General features: G+C 34.7%; 1 protein-coding gene and 1 long non-coding RNA gene across 2 annotated transcripts in view; one reads left to right on the forward strand and one right to left on the reverse strand.

The window, feature by feature from the left end:
• The first annotated feature begins 286 nt into the window (after nt 1-286).
• Nucleotides 287-3419, forward strand: LOC136274669 (uncharacterized). Its single transcript, XR_010713091.1, has 3 exons — nt 287-647; nt 1510-1610; nt 2524-3419. It is a non-coding gene; the product is annotated as an uncharacterized lncRNA (long non-coding RNA).
• Nucleotides 3420-6030: 2611 nt separating this feature from the next.
• Nucleotides 6031-21050, reverse strand: part of LOC117688082 (uncharacterized) — a 38814-nt gene continuing 23794 nt past the window's right edge. Inside the window, exons 4-6 of the mRNA XM_066084923.1 lie at nt 8910-10607; nt 7695-7931; nt 6031-7451 (exon numbers count right to left, since the gene is read on the reverse strand). Of these exons, the coding sequence (XP_065940995.1) occupies nt 6031-7451; nt 7695-7931; nt 8910-10607 (3356 nt within the window). The remainder of the gene's footprint in view (nt 7452-7694; nt 7932-8909; nt 10608-21050) is intronic.

The raw sequence follows: 21050 nt of genomic DNA on the forward strand, positions 1-21050 counted from the left end.
TATGACACTAACAATGCTCCATACGTTCTCTTTTGAGATGACCTAGAAAGCCGCTTCGATTAAAATGACGTAACAAAAAATAGTGCAACAATGTTGCAAGCATTTGATTATTGGGATAAATGAATATGACACTACTTTTGAGGAGACAACACTTTTTTATCATTTAAAAGGGAAACAGAAAAGAAAATTCACTTGTACAATTGAAAAAACTGATTGAAGCTTGGCGGAATAGTACCACCTGTGTTGAAGTCGCAGAGCGGTTAGAAATTTAAAAACAAGCGATTGAAACACACCTCACAGCCTTATTAGCATAATCGGAACCTTTCTGGTTTTTATATTCACGAAAGAATGAAAAAACCCGAGAAAGTCAAAACTTCGTATATCTCGGGATTTTAACGTGACCAGTCTCATACTCGTGAAAATCGAGAGAGGAGTTTAAATGGAAAAAGTAAGTAAAAGTTTTTGTTTCTTATATTGGCAAGCTTTTAAATTATTTAAAGTTGCAGAACAATTGTTTATTAATGTGAAGTCGAAGTTTGGGGTGATTAGCCTTATCTCGTTAAATTTTGTTCAGCATGAAACAGTCTGAACAGCAATCCTCGATTTTGTCAACAATCTAAAATGTGCTAAGGAGTAGTCATTCGTCGGTAAGAACTTACTTACTTACATTGTTAAACTACTCAAAAACTCTTTTAAAAGCCTACAATGCATTAAGTATAGTACACATGTTACAAAAATGTCGATAATTAATGGTCGTTGTGAAATGTGACTTGAAAGACATGTTTTAGTATGAAATGTGTATGCAGGTGTATTATAGTCAGTTTTTACACATATTGTTACGTAGCATACGTTAAAAAAATATTTTATGTTTTTTTTTTACAATATTGAGTTTGTGTCAATCATGCTTTCAGTCATTTTCATACAGAATTTCATCGACAGGTACAATGTACACTGTACATGAGGTTTTGATATCTGTATCTCATTCAAACTGTTTACTTTATGTCTTATTTATCTATTAACGATGAGAGTGTTTATGAATCAAGGGTCTGAATTTGGTATGTAATTGAGAGTATGAGAGAGAGATAGACTCAGAGAGAGAGAGAGAGAGAGAGAGAGAGGAGAGCGAGTAATTACAGTGTACATGTAATTGTTATTGATTGCCTTGCTTCCATGAACCATATATATATATATATATTTCAGTAATGCCACTTTGCACTAGAAATATTGCTGACAAAGATGGAGAGAGAGAGAGAGAGAGAGAGAGAGAGAGAGAGAGAGAGAGAGAGAGAGAGAGAGAAAGTATGAAAACCATAACAAATTTTATAGTTATATGTCATTTCCCACTTAATGAGTTGTTATAGCTGTTATCATGGTAATGTTTTGACCATGTCTCAGATACTGCATGTGCCCATAAAAAAGTGTAATCTAGGACACACCCTTTTGTTTTGATAATGACAGCATTTAGCTTTGTAATGATAGCTAGTGTATCCTTTTTCTTCTAATCTACAGATTTACCTGCGGCTTCCAGATGATCTGAAGATCAGGAATATAGAAAATATTGTCAATTTGATATTGCTAATGACCCAGTCTAGTCTGCTGAAGCCCAGAAGGTACTTCTTTGTCATGTAATAAACTTACAGCTTGTTTTCCATATGTAGATATATTTGGTTTAAGCTGATTGAAAGCCAAGCAAGGTCATCTAAATAGCTACAATGTCTTGTGTAAAAGGGAAAGGTTTATATGGGCATCTTGTTGCAAATCTGCTTGATTATCTGTATTTTAAGGGGTGGGAACCTCTGAAAGGAATACCAGGAGTTTGAAAATATTATAAACTTTAAGAGATGTGTTTTACACTCTCTGAGAAAATGGGATTTGCAGAAATCCCATGAATTTCTTATGCTGGAAATATGTTTTTCAGATTAGTTTTTGTTATTGATGCAATCATATTTTGGTGTACATAGAATGTTGATAGTTAAAACTCATACAGACAATCATATGTTACATGCGTGTTACATTATATAAATAGTGCCTGTTTGGGAGGGTAACAGTTGAAATTGACACCCCGAGTAAACCATTGTCAGCCGACGCGAAGCGGAGGTTGACAATGGTTTTCGGGGGTGTCAATTTCAACTGTTATCCTCCCAAACAGGCACTATTTATTTTGTTATACTGAATGTCTTAATTTTTAAGAAAATTTTACTGCGCTTTTATATAGGAATAACGTTAATTCTACAGCAAACCGTACGCGCACAATTTTCGCGCATGTAACAATTTGTAATGTTACCCGTTGCTAAGTGCGTTGCTAACGCTGAGGGTAATAGAACTAATTATGAACTGCGTCTTAACAAATCAGATTTCAGTATTTAACATGAAAGTATAACAATAGAAAAGATTACATTGTTAGTAATTGCACATTCCATAAATAACGTCATTGAATATATGCATGTAAGTATATGATGAGTGCACAATGTTTGCAAAAATTACATGTAATTCTCTGAACACTTTATGTTTATTCTATTTTAGTTTCCAGACCATGACATTAATGAATATTTCTTGAATGGAATGCATGAGGATTAGAATGGAACCTTATTCTGCCTTTTTATGGAGCCAACCACAGAAGAATTTGTTCTATACACATCATTCATAACATTCTAATTTATGTTGCATAACTTTAAATGTTACTGGATGAATTGTGTTCACATGATGAATATACCAGCAAACTTTTTATCGATTGTACTTAATTTATATTTTTCCTACCCATCCATCTAACATATGTTTTTACATAACATATTCATATACATGTAACATTTTTGGAAACAGCTATTTTTTTTAAATTGGAATTTAGCCTTACTATTTTATACAAGTTTTTTTTTAAAGGGACTTGGACACGATTTTAGATCAAAATTTTGTTTTCAGTTTCTTTATGCATAAAATGATTTACTTGCACATTTTGAATAATTGACCATAATTTGAATGTTAGAAGTCAAGTTATAAGAGAGATACAGGGGTAAGAATTTATTGTTATGTAAACAAAGCTCATGTCTTATGTTTGTTTACAAATAATATAAAATATGAAATTACCATACTGATTCGATGTGATCATAAATGATATTTAATGATATTATTAATAGAAAAATGCAACATTTGAATGAAACTTACACCAATAAAACACATATGTAAATAATAACAAGACTCGCGCTTTGTTTTTAAAACAAAGAATATTTAATTCTTTATCTTTCCTTTAACTCAGTATTTGACTTTCAAAATTAGTATTATGATTTTTTTTAGAATGATATATGCAATTTCATTAATTTATTTTTCATTTTAAGAAAATTCATTTTAAAAAAGATCTCTTACAACCTGTGTATTTTTTTTTTCAGTTTACATAACACAGTGTATTAATTGAATGTAGTTGTGTAGATTTACATTTATATAGTTGTGTCGAACCATAAACATTCTGTTTACATGCCTAACGTGTTATCTAACATGAATCATTTATCCCCACAATTAATGTTATATTTTTTATGAGAATTAATGAATAAAACTTCGTATAACAAAATACAAATACGTTTATTTTTTATGCCTAAATTATGTTTTCATTACGATATCTTGTACTGTAGGTGTGTTTCAGCACAAGTCGATTAGTTTGTGTACATAGAAAAAGTAGTGACCTATATTATTCATGCGCTACTTTGACCTCTTGACCCATAATGATGTTATGCAGAAATAACAGCGGATTGCTCGAACAGTGTTATATAAGGGAAAACATTTGCAAGTGTAAATATCAAAATATAACGTTAAATCGCGTTCTCTTTTTATTTAATTATTGTTAAGGCTAATGCAATATTTATCTACGCTTATTTAAAGAATTTAATATTTTTTTTTATTTCTTTAATTTCAAAGGTAACAAAACAGTTCTTAAATCCAATACTGTTTTTGTTAAGCTGAAAGGAAAATCAAAGTTATAGTTTTAGATATAATAAAACAAAACCAATGATAAACAATCGCTCAATCATTTAAATATTTTATTTAATTTTAAAGTCATATCGATATTAAAAAGAACAAACCGAAATTAGAACCAATATTTATTTTGTTGATGCTGAAGAATACATCCTACATTAAATTTCAAATATCCAATTTCAGAAATAAGCAACGTAGTTAAAGAATGCTAAAAAGTACATCCAACTTGTTCTGCTTAATGATCTCTCACGATTAAGTGAATCCACGTAACCAAACATGTTTAAGTATATTTACCAAAACGAGTTTTAAACGATTGACGACAAGAGACATTAAGTCAATAAGTATTGTTTATATATATTAAAAAACAAATCAATGCACTCAAGACAAATCATTCTAATTATAAAATGCAAATTTAAATCAAATACCAAAGAACAAAATGAACTAAAAATAAAAAAAACAATAAAACAGAAATGAATACTACCATACAAATAAAATTATAACCATAGGTATATTAATGCTGTAAACAGGGAAATGTTTGCTCCATTGCTATTGTGACCCCCTTTCGTCTTGTTGACAAATTTCAGACTGAGTGAATTCAAAACAATTAACAGTCCACTGTCCATATGGCAAAGCCGGATGCAGATAAAGTTGTAACAAAAAAAAAAAATGGGCTAACCCGTTGTACAGTTTACAACCTTAAATTTAAAAACAAGTTTAGCTATTTAAAAAAAGCTTACCGTCGTTAGAGCAAACCTCAAACAGCAATTAGTTATCAAAGACAGTTTAATTGTTGTATATAAATGCCACCTTCCTCTACATATCTTGGCTAGTGAAACATTTTATGTCAATATGTATCTTTTAGGCCTACGTGTCTAAAACTGAGAAATGCGTACCCGAGCTTGTAAGCTTAGATAGACTCTAGTAGGGTAAAAGATATTTTAGGAATAGTCGTAGAGTCGTATTATTATGATAAAATCAAAGTTATGCCACTGCATTTAGCATCTTTTTTAACTTATATTAGTTTTTACCTATCCAAGGTGCAAATAACTTATATATAACAGATATAAGCCGCACCGCATCATTTTGTTTTTTACATTTTTGTATCAATATGTAAATAAACAATACCATAAGAAAAACAAAAGATGTCAATACATATTATAGAATATCATTTTTAACTAGTTTGACCTGAAAACCAAAGGCTGAATTTCGTTCATAGCAATTTGTACTGTTTTTCTGTTTACTCACTTTTTAAGATTTGAAATCTAAGAAACATGTTAAGTCGTGAGTGAAACAATCATCAGAAAATTATCTCCTTTGCGCCGAACAGTATTTCAACGAATGAAATAAATGTAAATGTTCACCTCATGCATTGTCTACCAATTACAAAGGAGAGGAAGTGCACAAACCGGAGACTGTAAATTTTGTTAACTCTTTATATCGTCATCTTCATCCCGTTTTGCTTCAATTAATTTTTAAACTTTATCCAAATGTCCATATCGGCATGATCCTATTTTTGGTATACGATTCTTGTCATTTACGTAAATATATGCCCCTGCTTCAATTAGTTTTAACTTTATCTAAATACCCTTTATTACATGCTGCAGGTAATAGTTTAAATTCATATTTAACAAGGTTGACATATCCTTCTGCTTAAAAACATTTTTAAACACAATCAAAATATTTACAAATGCATGCCGCTGTAAACGGCGAATGTTTTTTTTCACACAGATTAACATCAGCACCTGCTAACATCAATTTCTGAACAATATCTTTATGTCCATTTTGACATGCTATTGTCAGTGGTGTGAAAACCACATCTTTAAGATTCACATCAGCACCTTCATCGATCAATTTTTGAACTACATCTATATGTCCATTATGACATGCAAATGTTAGTGGTGTACCCTTCCCGTAATTGAGATTTACACCAGCACCTGATTCAATTAATTGTTGAACTACATCTAAATGTCCATTACAACATGCAACTGTAAGTGGTGTACCCTTCCCGTTATTTAGATTTACATCAGCACCTGCTTTAATCAATTGTTGAACTACATCTAAATGTCCATTTTAACATGCACATGTTAGTGGTGTACCCTTCCCGTAATTGAGATTCACATCAGCACCTGATTCATTTAATTGTTGAACTACATCTAAATGTCCATTTTGACATGCTATTGTAAGTGGTGTATACTCCCCGTCATTGAGATTTACATCAGCACCTGCTTTAATCAATTGTTGAACTACATCTAAATGTCCATTATAACATGCTATTGTAAGTGGTGTCCAATCCCCGCCATTAAGGTTAACATCAGCACCTGCTTCAATTAAATGCTGAACTACATCTAAATGGCCATTATTACATGCAAGTATTAGTTGTGTACTCTTCCCGTCATAGAGATTCACATCAACACCTGCTTTCATTAATTTTTGAACTACATCTAAATGTCCTTTATGACATGCAAATGTTAGTGGTGTACCCTTCCCGTAATTGATATTCACATCAGCACCTGTTTCAATTAAATGCTGAACTACATCTGAATGGCCATTATCACATGCAAACATTAGTGGTGTACTCTTCCCGTCATTTAGATTTACATCAGCACCTGATTCAATTAATTGTTGAACTACATCTAAATGTCCTTTATGACATGCAAATGTTAGTGGTGTACCCTTCCCGTAATTGAGATTCACATCAGCACCTGTTTCAATTAAATGCTGAACTACATCTGAATGGCCATTATCACATGCAAACATTAGTGGTGTACTCTTCCCGTCATTTAGATTTACATCAGCACCTGATTCAATTAATTGTTGAACTACATCTAAATGTCCTTTATGACATGCAAATGTTAGTGGTGTACCCTTCCCGTAATTGAGATTCACATCAGCACCTGTTTCAATTAAATGCTGAACTACATCTAAATGGCCATTTTGACATGCTATTGTAAGTGGTGTATACTCCCCGTCATTGAGATTTACATCAGCACCAGCCATAATCAATATTTGAACTACATCTAAATGTCCATTATAACATGCTATTGTAAGTGGTGTCCAATCCCCGCCATAAAAGTTAACATCAGCACCTGCTTCAATTAAATGCTGAACTACATCTAAATGGCCATTATCACATGCAAATATTAGTGGTGTACTCTTCCCGTCATAGAGATTCACATCAACACCTGCTTTCATTAATTTTTGAACTACATCATAATGTCCTTTATGACATGCACATATTAGTGGTGTGCTCTTCCCGTCATAGAGATTTACATCAGCACCTGCTTTGATTAATTGTTGAACTACATCTAAATGTCCATTATCACATGCTATTGTGAGTGGTATATTCTCCCCGTCATAGAGATTAACATCAGCACCAGCCATAATCAATATTTGAACTACATCTACATGTCCATTATAACATGCAACTGATAGTGGTGTACGCTTCCCATCTTTGAAGTTAATATCAGCACCTTCCTCGATCAATTTCTTAACTACATCAAAATGTCCATTATAACATGAGCATATAAGTGGTGTACGCTTCCCGCCAATAAGGTTAACATCAACACCTGCTTCAATTAATTGTTGAACTACATCTAAATGTCCTTTATGGCATGCTCTCGTAAGTGGTGTCCACTCCCCGTCATTAAGGTTAACATCAGCACCTACTTTAATTAATTGTTGAACTACATCTAAATGTCCGTTATAACATGCACTTGTTAGCGGTGTCCACTCACTTGCATTGAAATTCACATCAGCACCTGCCTCAATCAATTTCTGAACTACATCTAAATGTCCATTACAATATGCAACTGTATGTGGTGTATCCTTACTCTCATTGAGATTCACATCAGCACCTGCCTCAGTTAATTTCTGAACTACATCTAAATGTCCATTATAACATGCTCTTGTAAGTTGTGTAGGCTCACTCTCATTGAGATTCATATCAGCACCTGCCTCAATCAATTTCTGAACTACATCTAAATGTCCATTATTACATGCAATTGTAAGTGGTGTCCAATCCCCTCCATTAAGGTTAACATCAGCACCTGCTTCAATTAAATGTTGAACTACATCTAAAAGTCCGTTATTACATGCACTTGTAAGCGGTGTCCACTCCCCGTCATTGAGATTTACATCAGCACCTGCTTCAATTAATAACTGAACTACATCAAGATGTCTATAAAGACATGCTTTTGTTAATGGTGTACAGTTACCGGTATTAAGATTTAATGCAGCACCGGAATCAATCAGTGTTTTAACAATATGCAAATGCCTATAAGAACAAGCTGCGGTAAGTGGTGTATCCATACCGTCAGGAAGGTTTACACTAGCATTTCCTTTAATCAGTGTTGAAACTATATCTGAATATCCTTGTCGACATGCGACTGTCAGTGGTGTTTTATTTGTACACATAGCATTGACATCAGCTCCTGTATCTATCAACACTTCAACTACACTAATGTGCCCATTTTCACAAGCACCAATGAGTGGTGTGAAAATATCAGTTTTATGATTGATATTAGCCTCAATATTTATCAATGTTTTTGTGATTTCTAAATATCCCAGAGAACATGCAATAGATAGTGGATTCATTACCCAATAAGATCGTCTGTGACAGCTTTCTGTTATGTCAATTGCATGTTTATCAACGTGTTTTAGTAGTGTTGTTACGGTGGTGATATCACCACTATAACAACCAAGGCAGAGCAGCCGATTTTGTTCTACAATGACAGGTTCAATGTATGAGTCAATTTCCGATTCCATGTTTGTGTCAACAACTCCCATGTCATCATCAATACTGTTTGGGTGTTTTTCTGATTCGTCTGTTTTTCTATAATCTTCATCGTTCTCCATTGCACATGGTGTGAAAGGGTTCTTACTGGTGTTGTTAAAATGTGAATCCGATGTTACACAATAGCCAAAGCAGAGCAAACAACAATTTAACATACCCAAAGTATCATTATCTTGTTTGCCTGACATGCAATCGTCTCCAGAACCTTTTGACACATTGGCAGTGTCATTTTCTTGTTCGTCTGACAGGGCATTATCTGGAATAAATTCTGACTCGTAGTTGGTACCACGTTTGATAACGTCTGAATAATTTTCTTTGCATTCATTGTATGAATTTCGAAAAAGATCATAGCTGTTGCTGTGCTCGCTTATAGTTCTAGCTATTATATACTGTAAAAGTTGATTATGTCCCTGATAAATGACCCAGCTAATGGCCCTTATACTGGTCTCATAATATCTGCTAAATCTCTCGTTGATCAACATTCCATTGATCATCCTTTCAGTGCCACCACTTACATGAAAGCAATCTACTTGGTTTACATAGTGACGTAAGTTTGTTGTGTGTTTCAGCGCCGAAAAAAATAAGGATTTGAGTTTTGGATAAGGTTTTTCCGCCATCACTTCAATAAAAGCTTGAACCACTGACGAGAGTTTCAGAGCTTTATTACCAAAAACGTTATACCACTCCCCATTCTCTATGTCTATATACAAACGTTCAGCAAGGGCTTTATGATGTGATCCTTGTAACTTTATACACAGATCAATTACACTATTTTCTACAGTATTTTTTTTAATCTGCTTATTGTCTTTACATGTCTTTTCTTCACTTTCTATGTTCTCACTATCAAATGTCTCCAATTTGATGTAATGGGCAATATAATCACTGCTCATGTATTGTAGTATTAACCTTTGAAACCGACGACCAAAATGAAACGCAACAATTTCAAACATCGAGTCGTGAACAAAGGTAAACTCACTACCGAACCTCCTTGTGTACGTTTTTTCCATTTCTGACAAAGCATCGATAATCTTGAAGCTTTCCATATCTTTTCTCACTTTACAGGCTTTTAAAATGTTATTTTTCTTCTCATTAACGTTGTTTTCACCATTGGCATTTGTAATGTTGTCTAAAATATCTTTAGATAACTTGTTTTGATTGACCACTAATAAAACTAAGGAAGCATAAAACTTTTTGGACTCTGTACTCATGTAGTCTAATTCGTCCAAAATGCATGGAACTGGTAATATGAAAAATGTTGAACCATATTCTTTAAAGTTTGGTTTTGATGAAAACAACTTGCATAAAAGTGGAAACATATTTGATGATGATTTGATTTCAGCTGAGGACAACACATCTGATCCTAATTGATATCGTGCTAATATTTTAAGTTTGTCATTATCATTAAGCACATTATCCTTACCATTCAACATTACTACATTCCGTTCTTGACTCAAAAAATGTGTTGATAATTTTTCATTTCTATACACAAGCTCGCGACATGTCATAAGAACCTTGGTTTGTGACATTTTTGGTGTTGTCAAAATATCTTCATACTTTTTTAATATATTATACATAGTCACGTCTAAGCCAAACTTTCCCAATACATCATCAATAACAAACACTTGCGGATTCTGTGGATCACAGTACGTTTCAATGTCATTTATATTTTTAATTGACAATATCTCGTACCCTTCTCCCTGCAATACGAGGGCGATGTGACGTGCTGTTGCCGTTTTCCCTGAACCTGGAACACCAACAAAAATCACGTATGGTTGGCTTCTTACTTTTTCAAGCATCGATGAAAAGCTGTGAGTTTCAAAAAACACTTTGTCGTCTTCTTTCCATTTCGAAATATCTGAAAACGTTTCATAGAATTTTTTTTATCACGAAGACAATGTTGATGCTTTTAATTGAATACGATTAATACCTTATGTATATAACGTTAACAAGTCTAGTAAAAATCAACCTATATATCAAGCTCTGGACAATATGTTGAAATAACGTTTTACTGTGTATATGGCGTTAAAAGCTTCAACTTAATTCAGAATATCATTGCAATGAGCTTGCCTCGCCTTAGAAACTGTTTCTACGAAAAGCATGTCATTGCGTATCGAATTAACTGAGAGACAAAAAAAAAAACATCTACAAGTGACGAAGGTATATTGCTACATAAGTAAGGAAAGTCTACTACAGAAAAAATGACGTCATCAAGTGTATCATAAAGTTTTGTTCTTAGGTTACCATCAATGTCCATATATCGAGTCGACGTAAGTATGGAAATAACAATTCTTGTGAAACATTTCTATGGTAAGAGGAATCTACATTGTTAAAATCATGGCTCTACCACTCCCAGGGAGTCATAGGCATGGCCAAATATGTTTTTTACAAGCCAGATTGTCAAAAATTGTCTTCTTTAATCTCACACATGTAAGGGAAAAAACCGAATACATGGTTATGATGTCCATAAAGCTCTCTACCATAATTGTGAAATTCATGCTGCCTAGGTCGGTAATTCAGGCTCTATGGTTTGGGCATAATGGCAATATAGAATCAAGGTACTGAAACTCTGACGGGAGTTGATTTTTTTGATTATCATTTATTTTAAAATCAGTTTATCTTGCATAGCAATTAGTTTCCAATTTGTATTTGAGTTACGCATTTTTTTATAATATGAATTTTTAGACTTTTGCGACAAGAATTTCAGGAAAACCCTACATAAATCATGTTGTGTAATATTTAAAGAGGAATTTAAAACTATATATTAGTAATCAAGACAATTTTAAACATTGTATGGATCCAAGCACTATTGATATCGAGCTCTAGTCTTGTTCAACCAGACGCTCGGCTGTCTCCGTTAATCTCCGACAAGCAAGAGAGCCTCTCTGCTTGTCGGAGATTTACGGAGACAGCAAAGTGTCTGGTTGAAAGAGACTATATTACACTCTGGCGTAGGAATACATGAGACTACAGGAATATCTTAATTGTTCGTATTATATAAAATCTGATTATTTTCAAACTGTTCATAGATAAGTTTTCCTCATAAACAATGCTCCAGCCTACATTACATCGAATTTCTCTATTACTTTCAAGAACTAAGTCTTATCAGCGGTGATTATTCGTGCTTAGGTCTAAACACTGTCTCACTTTCGGTTTGCCAGATTTACTGCATAGGAGAGTTGATTGAATTAACTCTCAAAAATGTGTGAAATCTTTCAAAATTATCTTCTCTAATCCATTATATATAAATTTAAATCAACATGCATGAATATAATATCAATGAAGTCTTTAACCTCAACTTTCAAAATACAAAACCCCTACTGATGAATACATTGTTAAAAAGTCTTCTTCTCTACTTTCATACATTTCGAATCTAGGGCAGGACCAGAACATTCATATAGTGTATTGGGTATGGTGCAGGGTGTGGCCTAATTGATCATATAGTGTTAATGTATATAATATTTATAAAATGTTGACATAAAATACAAACTTACTGCATAAGTAAAAAAATTAATGAATATGCTGTCATCATTAATTATATTTGTCTTACTATTTTATTCTGCTCTGAAATTTCAATAAGCGGAACAAGTTAATCCATATATTTAGAAAAGAATAAGGATGTAAATGAAAGTTAAGATATTGTGAAAGCGTAGAAATGAAAGGGAGAGGTTGTAATAGTTAATGGAGTTATCTTCCGTTGCTTGTTCATAATGGAGTAATCTACCTATACTTGTCAATGTGTAGTAATCAATCATTAAAAATATTGTAATTCAGAAATTATTTGATTTAAAAAGTCATACAAGTGTGTAAATTATTCAAAACAAAACATTTTTTGAACTTAAAGAAATGGACTTGTTAAAAGCATAGTAATAATTGTCAGCCAAATGACTGATACGCAGCACATGTAAACTGATTATGGTAAAAAAGTCGGATGGTGATGTATTAACGGTGATTGAATATTAAAAACTGGAATATGTGAATGGATATGAATTACCTTTATTATGTCGTTTAATTTTCGTATTCAAAAGTGCGTAATTCAATCTTTTCCGTTTTGTTTTATCAACATAGCATTAGTTTATTAGAAAATTTTGATATTCGGTTTAAATGACAAATTTTGGAAAACTTAAAACAATATCGATTTGAAATCGTTCTTTTACCTGAAACGCTCCACTCAATTACAAACAAACCTCAAAAAGAGCATATTCGTTGAAATCTAAACATGCTTAAAGCGGAAGTTAGTTCGGAGACGGAGGAATCTCTGCGTAGATCCCTAGATCGTAGAAAATGTCTGCTGTCGTTATTTCAACATGTTAACACCGACTTTAGAGAAAGTATTTAAACATTCTGATTACAATTATATCATACTTATTTTGTTTGCGAAGAATTTGATTTGGAATAAAAATTAACTCAAGGTTATTTCCTACTTGGATGATAGTTATTTATCTAATAAAAATGCTTATATTAATGCATACATGTATTTATTCTTAAGATTGACGTGTTCACCTTAACATTATCAATTTTGTCCAGTCGATTACTTGAGTGACAGAAAGGCATACGTTAGCGTTTTACTCAGAGCACTGTGTACATTGTTTATGTAAACCAAACCGGAATAGATGTTGTGACGTCAATATATATATATATATATATATATATATATATATATATATATATATATATATATATATATATATATATATATATATAAATATATATATATATATATATATATATATATATATATATTGGTTTTTAATACAAAAGAGTTCCACATCATGTCATCCTTCGGTAAATACTATTTCTCTAACTTTAAATGTGTATTAACGCTTAACTATGGAGTTTAATTTCAAAACATCATGATTACATGTGCTAATTTAAACTACTTTATTAATTTAATTAAATATGTGTTTGACTTTCTTTCCTATTTAAATCCTACCCAGAGTAAAGTATCACAATTGTTGCGTGGATCCTGAGGTCCACGCAGAAAATATATAAGCGAGGTTAAACCGGATGTTATGGGGAAAATCCAGCCTGTGCATGAGCTAGCCTGGTTCCTGTGCGTAATGGGTAGCACAGGAAACCAGGCTAGCACACGTTTATCTGAATCAGGATCGGGTTCAAAGGCGCTGTAATTGTAAAGTTGTCGGTAAACAGCACAGACACAAAGTATTCCTTTTAAAAAATGATTGGCATGTGATATGAACTATCAGTATTATGAAATAGGTTAATGTTATTCCGAAACTAGAAAACTGACCAGTCAGGAAGGGCCCCGCTATGACAATTAATATAGAGAAGTGAAAAAAACTTTGAATTCCATCCTCTTTATATTAACAATGATGAAAAATAAATGCCCGGCAGAAGATGTAAAGAACTGGAATATATAGGATCTCGTGGTTTGTAGTTGGATATGATTTTCATCCAACAATTAAAGTGTTTTTTTTCTTGAGCCTTAGTGAGGGGATAAAACACACAAGTTGGATAAAAATCATATTATACTACAAATCATGAGATTCTATTTATCCCATATTTTATACACCGCAATCAATGTTTACACTGTTTATAAAACTCTACATTATTTTTACTTCATTATGCCTAGGCAAATCCCATTGTAAAGTCACAACTGTGGAATATCAAAAAAATATCCAATGAGTCATATCCACGGGATAAAGTGGGTTAACATGGGATGAAATAAAATTTGTTAAAAAAACAAAGAATTGATACCAATGCAATGATACCTAGGCTTTGCCTCTATTCAATAAAACTATCATAAATCATTGTGTACGGTATTTTAACCAAAAAAAATATGAATATTATATTTCAAATCCATATTTCAAAGAATGTACACAATACTACACATCATTCAAAATTGACCTTAACTTCAAAACAAAGTTCATTTGCAGACACAGGCAGTGCAGTAATTAATCTCAATGTGACAGATAAAGATAAAGCTTAGGATTTTCTTCCTGTGGAAGGTTAATTAATCCCAAAGGACAAATATTGCACAGCCTTCCATGTATACAATGGTAACATTCTCAGCAGTTATCTCTCTTTGCCCATTCATTCTCAGCAGTTATCTCTCTTTGCCCATTCTTCTTATGCATAGTTAGGAATCTACCCCACCACCCCAGCTCCAAACCAGAAGACATAGAGAACCAAACTTAGCATCAAAATATGTATTTCTGCCTACTGAACTACCATACCAAATTTGAACTTGATTGGGCAACCATAAAAAAAGTTATTAGAAAAAAAACAGGAAATTTGTGGACGGAAGAGTGACAGACGGACGGACGGACAGAAGGACGGACGGACAGAGTGATTACTATAGGGCACCCGCAAATCCTTGCGGGGCCCTAACAACAATTTGCAATGTTTTATTGTTTTCCGAATGCACAAGTAACTAAACTTTACTTTTTTAGTAGGCAAGGCTAGAGTACTTCCCGATTATTATTTTTTAAAAGAAGTGCGAATCATAATGTGTGCCAAAATATAAGAATTTACCGAATGCCTGATACTATACATCCAAACTTCATTCATAAATATATCATATTTATTCTAAAAGTATGAATCCTTTAAATTCTGAGATAAAAGTTCCGGGCTATAAGTAGTATAGAGAGATCCAATATAGACACCATCAAGGGAGGAGGGAGGAATCGATAAAGGGAGGGGGGGGGGGTCCAGCTGGTATATGAACAATAAATGAGTTATTGATGTAATGTACTGCATGCAATACTCAAATTAACTTATATGACCGAGCTGGTATATGAATAATAAATGAGTTATTGATGTATGAATAATAAATGAGTTATTGATTTTTGCATAATAAATGAGTTATATAAATGTATTGTACATGCAATACTCAAATTAACTTTCATTACCTAAGATCTATATCGATGTTCATAAAATTTTATAAAATATTACACCATCTGAGTCATTGATGTAGTTTACTATAGAACCTGACACGGTTGATATATGAATGATAAATGAGTTATTGGTGTATTATAGAGAACAAGGTTCATTAAGAAATCTCTTCTGGATAAAGGTGTGAATGTTAATTACTACCTCATCAAGGTATCATAAACACGTCAAAGTAATTGTTTATGACCACAGAAAGTTATTGACCGGTACAAACAAAACTATCACCCATTCAGAGAAGACCTAACCACACCCTCTGACGTCATTTGTGATAGGGTATACTTAAGGTCAACTTTAACACTGCCGAGTTATTCTGAACAGAATATCTTCTTCAACATGAATCGCTGTAAATTGGCACTGGGAAATAACCGTTTCGTCCAAGTTGTGGAGTGGAAGGGGGGAACTAAGAGTCGATCTTCGACAATGGGAAAACAACTATCCTAGCAAGAAAGGAGTAAGTTTGAATTTAATGCAATACAAGAATCTCCTAGCTGCACTGGACTTAACGATTACTCCTGCCTTCACCAATGACCAGAAGGAGTTACAATTCAAAGCTGCCAAGAATGGCTCGCATCACTTGGGCGCCAACGTATTCGTAAGCGCACGTCAAGACAATCCTTGTGTAGACATCAGACAATATTGGAAACCTTCAAACTACACAACCATCGTACCAACCAAGAGAGGACTCTGCTTACGACCCACGGAATTCAAGGCGCTTCAGAGTTACATCTCGGACATTGAGAAGCTCCTACCAGAACTGAAAGACGTGATTCCCTGCTACATGCGCGACGACCACTTCAATCAGCTTGGAATGATGAGCTGTAAAAACTGTAACCCGAACGAATTTTACAAGTGGTGAATTACATTTACATTTTTTTTTTCATCTGTTGAGATGTAAAAACTGTATCACGGATGTATTTATTCTTATTTTGGCAACGTGTTACAAATGAACTGGATAATGTTCACAACGTCGTCAGTTTTTTTTTGTTTTAAAAATGTTGTAATCGTGTAATATATATACATAATTTTGTGGTGTAAATTAAACATGAATGAAACCAAAACCTGTCTTTTTTTCTCTCTCTTTTATTTTTTTTATTTCATCAAGTACAGACAATGATTTACAAAGTAGAAAAAAAAAATATTCCTAGTATCACTGTGCTATTAAAGTTCAGTCTGTCTAGCATATTTACTGTATCTACATGTGCAAAACAACATCATTTAGAGGTGTGCTACATAGTGAGAGACAAAAGTATCATTTACATTGTATTCGTGTTTCACAAAATCTCTGCATATGTCCGTCATTGTTCTGTTTAGATGGCGCTGCATGATAAAATATATACAATACTGTCCGCATACATCAGAGTCCAGAGCGTAGCGCCCTTTATGGTCGGGTCTCACTCTCCCTTCCGAAATGTCTTTAAAATGTTGAATCCATTTCTCGTAGTCTGGAACGTAAGGTACCCATTTAGCCTGTTTAGCATCATACACTTCTATGGAACCCATTTTCGTTTCTTGAGCAATAATACGCAATGCAGAGGTTTATCCAACGCCAGGGACTGCATGTCACTTCCTCTTATAAACAAACGTAGCCTATCGAGTTCTTTTTTTCGCAATGATATGAAATAAGGGTGTTCAAATGTCAAATGGGCGTATACCGTGTCACTGCCTAAACGGGTTCCATCGGCTTGAATAGCGGGTACAGTTCTTAGTAATGGAAACAGGGATCCCTTAAGATATGAGTCTTCAATGACGTCACAGCAGACGTGTAGACGTTGATGATAAGGTAAGTAAAGAGAAATTTCCAATAAGGCGCATTCCCAGTGACCTTCTAATCGATACCTTTTTGGAAGTGTTACAATAAAATCTCCAGGCGTGTTTCCAGGGTGAACCGAATCATCACTACTCAGAAACAAGTAATGCTCCATCTCTAAAGTTTGGTTGCATCTTTTTAAAGTTTGGTTGATTTTTTCTCTTCTTATGCTTTTATTCCATAAAATTGAGGGAGGGGGGGGATCCAGCTGGTATATGAATAATAAATGAGTTATTGATGTAATGTACTGCATGCAATACTCAAATTAACTTATATGACCGAAAATCTCTATCAATGTTCATAGAAATTATGTATAAACTATATATGTGTGTGTGGAAAAGGGTCAGTACGAAAGAAACGCACCAAAAAAAATCTTTATTTGTTCAATTATCTCCCAAAACACAGCATAGGTTTTCAGTATTTTTTCATTCTTAACACAAATAGATATATGCATACATCCTTTTCCCTCTTCTTTAAAATATCTGATCACAATAAACATATTAGATACTGATGGTCAGTGAGAACACCCGAACTATCCCTTTCCCACACTTTGTTACGTAATGGTCAGCCTAAAAACAAAACCCGTGGACACCTGCGCTGCGCTTCGCGATGGCCGTTACGTAACAGTGGTCAGTGAAACAGTAGGTCAGAGATCTCGAGGGTCACTTCTCAAACTACAGTTAAAGTGACAAGATGTTAAGAATTATAATGATGATGATGATGTTGATTGTGGGGGTAATGTGTGATATCCTTCATGGATGCACCTCTACCTCATCGACTTTGAGCTGTAGACGGATAGGTATGCAAGAGGAAAGTGTTGGCTGACGGTCGGATAACGGTACCATTGGATATGGAACTTTGTCCCAGCAGCAAAGAAGAGGACGAGTCAGTCGGGGAAGCAGATGAATGGGTCAGCATCGATAGAGAAAATGTCGATATATTGAACGATTTGTTAATGGAAAACCAATGACAGGTTATAAGAGGGGATACGTGCAGCACCTATAAGAGGGTACTTGAACCGCATAGAAAAACAAACATGCAGCAGCAGAGACAAGATTCCAATACTCGCTGGACCTTCCTGGGGACTGCAATACCGAAATCGGAAATTGTATATTTCTGTCAAATGTTTTTGGTTTACCTCATCGTCGTCACATCGATTGTCAACTTGTCAATGAACAGCGGAAAAACCGAACTGTGGGTCAGCTTGCTTAGTAGTGCAATCGGCTACGCTTTGCCCTCGCCGTCTTTGAACAAACAATAACATGAGTGACGTCATACTTCCTCTATTACCTTGCTCGAGCATGTGCATAAGTGGTCAAACCGGAAGCGGCAAAACGAGATTTGTCTATAGACTGTTAAGTGACGTAACCAAGATGCATCGAGAAGACCCCCCCCTGATCGCATCATGTATTGCTATGGAATACATCAGCCCTTGTTTGACGATATGGAAGTGGAGATTCCAAACTTAGAAATGAAACATGGACTACCAACACCCGAAGAAATTGAAGAGTTTACCAAAGATCGGAAACATCGCTTGATCATCATAGACGATTTGTCTCATCAACTTTTGAACAACCAGGAAATGGAATTGCTTTTTACTCAAGGCTGTCACCACCGTCGACTAAGCGTTGTGTTTATGACGCAGAATTTGTTCCAAAGAGGCTCCAGATCACGTACCATTGCTCTTAATACTTACTACTTAGTTCTAATGAAAAATGTACGAGACGCATCTCAGATCGCCTTTCTTGGCCGTCAGCTGTTTCCCGGCCACTCAAACTTCTTAACAGAAGCGTATGCATATGCTACCAAGTCACCTTATGGCTACCTCTTGGTGGATACCTCTCCGCATTCTGAGGATAAGTACAGACTGCGCACGCACATCTTTCCGGGTGAAGATCCCATCATCTACCAAAGTTTATAAGAGGAAAAAAAAGGGGGTAGCGTAGGATACAGTCATGAGTCACTTGCTTACGAGTCAGCGCCCCTTTCTGGAACATTTTGTTCGAGTGGGATTAAAACAGAGAAAAGCCATTTTACAGACTATATCGGGCGTGCAACTGAAAGCTATAGGGGAAATCATACACAACGTATTGAAGGGCAATGTACCTCTTTCCTCTGAACAAGAAGATCATTTGAAAAAACATCGATCTGTTTTGTACGTGATAGCAGACAGGAAGTTGAGACCTAATCTAAAACGACAAGTTTTAGAAAAAGCTGCCAACACCATTAAATATGTGTTGTGTGTAGCACTGGAACATTTACCATGGCTTCAAGATCCGTCTTGATACCATACGATAAGTACCAGCGTCTCTTGAACCAGTCTTCAGCGTCGTCGTCACAACCTACAATACCGACGTTGAAGTCTGTACTTTGTCCATTTTGTAAACTAAGTTTACCGAGAAAGGATGTCATGTTGCGACACGTCAGGAACAAACACCGCCGTGATCTATTGTGGGAGACTCGACAAAAATCACCAACGTTGGATCTACCGCCGCCACCACCACCGGCAGCCCATCGATCTCCGCCGCCGCTGCAATCACTCATAATAAACAAAGGATCGTCTCCGCCGCCGCCGCCGCAAGGAAGGCGATCGATTTCACCTGTGACGCAGCGGGAAATGCCACCGCCTTCGCTTTCACCCATGCAAAATCAACAGGAAATTCCACCGCCGCCGCTGCCAAAACAGAAGAAACAGACCGACCGTACGACCACTCCGCAAAAACGATCATGGATTTTCTTTTTAGTGATTGCCCGTCATTATTTTTTCCAAAAAAAAACAACTTATATTAATATAATATCATACCAAACATAAATATGAATGAAGTGTGGATTACTGCGCCTCCTTATACAGACGTGCATAGTATCTATCATTATGTTTGTGTGATTCATTCGCCAACATGCGGTTAACCAATGTAGTGGTCCAAGGGAAGTTAGATCATACTGTTGATCTTCAAACTTTAGCGAATGCTCTGACTAATGTAAGATACGACCCCCTGCGTTTTAGTGGACTCTTGTGGCATCATAGAAAAATTGGTGGACATTGCAAAGTGTTTGCAAGTGGAGCAATACAGTGTAACGGTAAATGCACTTCTTTCCAAGAGGGAATCAAGAGATTAAGATGCTATGCTCGACTTCTTCAACGAAAAGGCTTTTGTTATTGCTTGGAGGACGTAAATATCATAACAGCATCGACCTGTCATCGATTTGATGAAATTGTAAGACTACAAAATATTCCATTTGACTATACCTACAATCCAGAAGTGTTTCCAGCAATAATGTTTAAAAGTGGAGGAATACATTTTACACTTCATTTCTCCGGCGCCTTACTCATCACTGGGATCAAATGTTCAAAATATACTAATGAAGTCATATACCCAGTCATTTTAGAATTGGCTATAAGTTTATAAGAATGCACTAGGATTTGGACACATCAATCATGACTTACGAAGATTACCTCAAATCCATTTATTATGACCCAAACCATGCCGGTTCCTATGGAGGATTAGAAAAGTTATATAGAACCGTTCGAAAGGAAGGAAAATACGACATAGGGAAAGCTAAAATTAGAAAATGGCTCCAGAA

Source organism: Magallana gigas, chromosome 1, assembly GCF_963853765.1.
Source record: "Magallana gigas chromosome 1, xbMagGiga1.1, whole genome shotgun sequence".
Taxonomy (NCBI): Eukaryota; Metazoa; Mollusca; class Bivalvia; order Ostreida; family Ostreidae; genus Magallana; species Magallana gigas.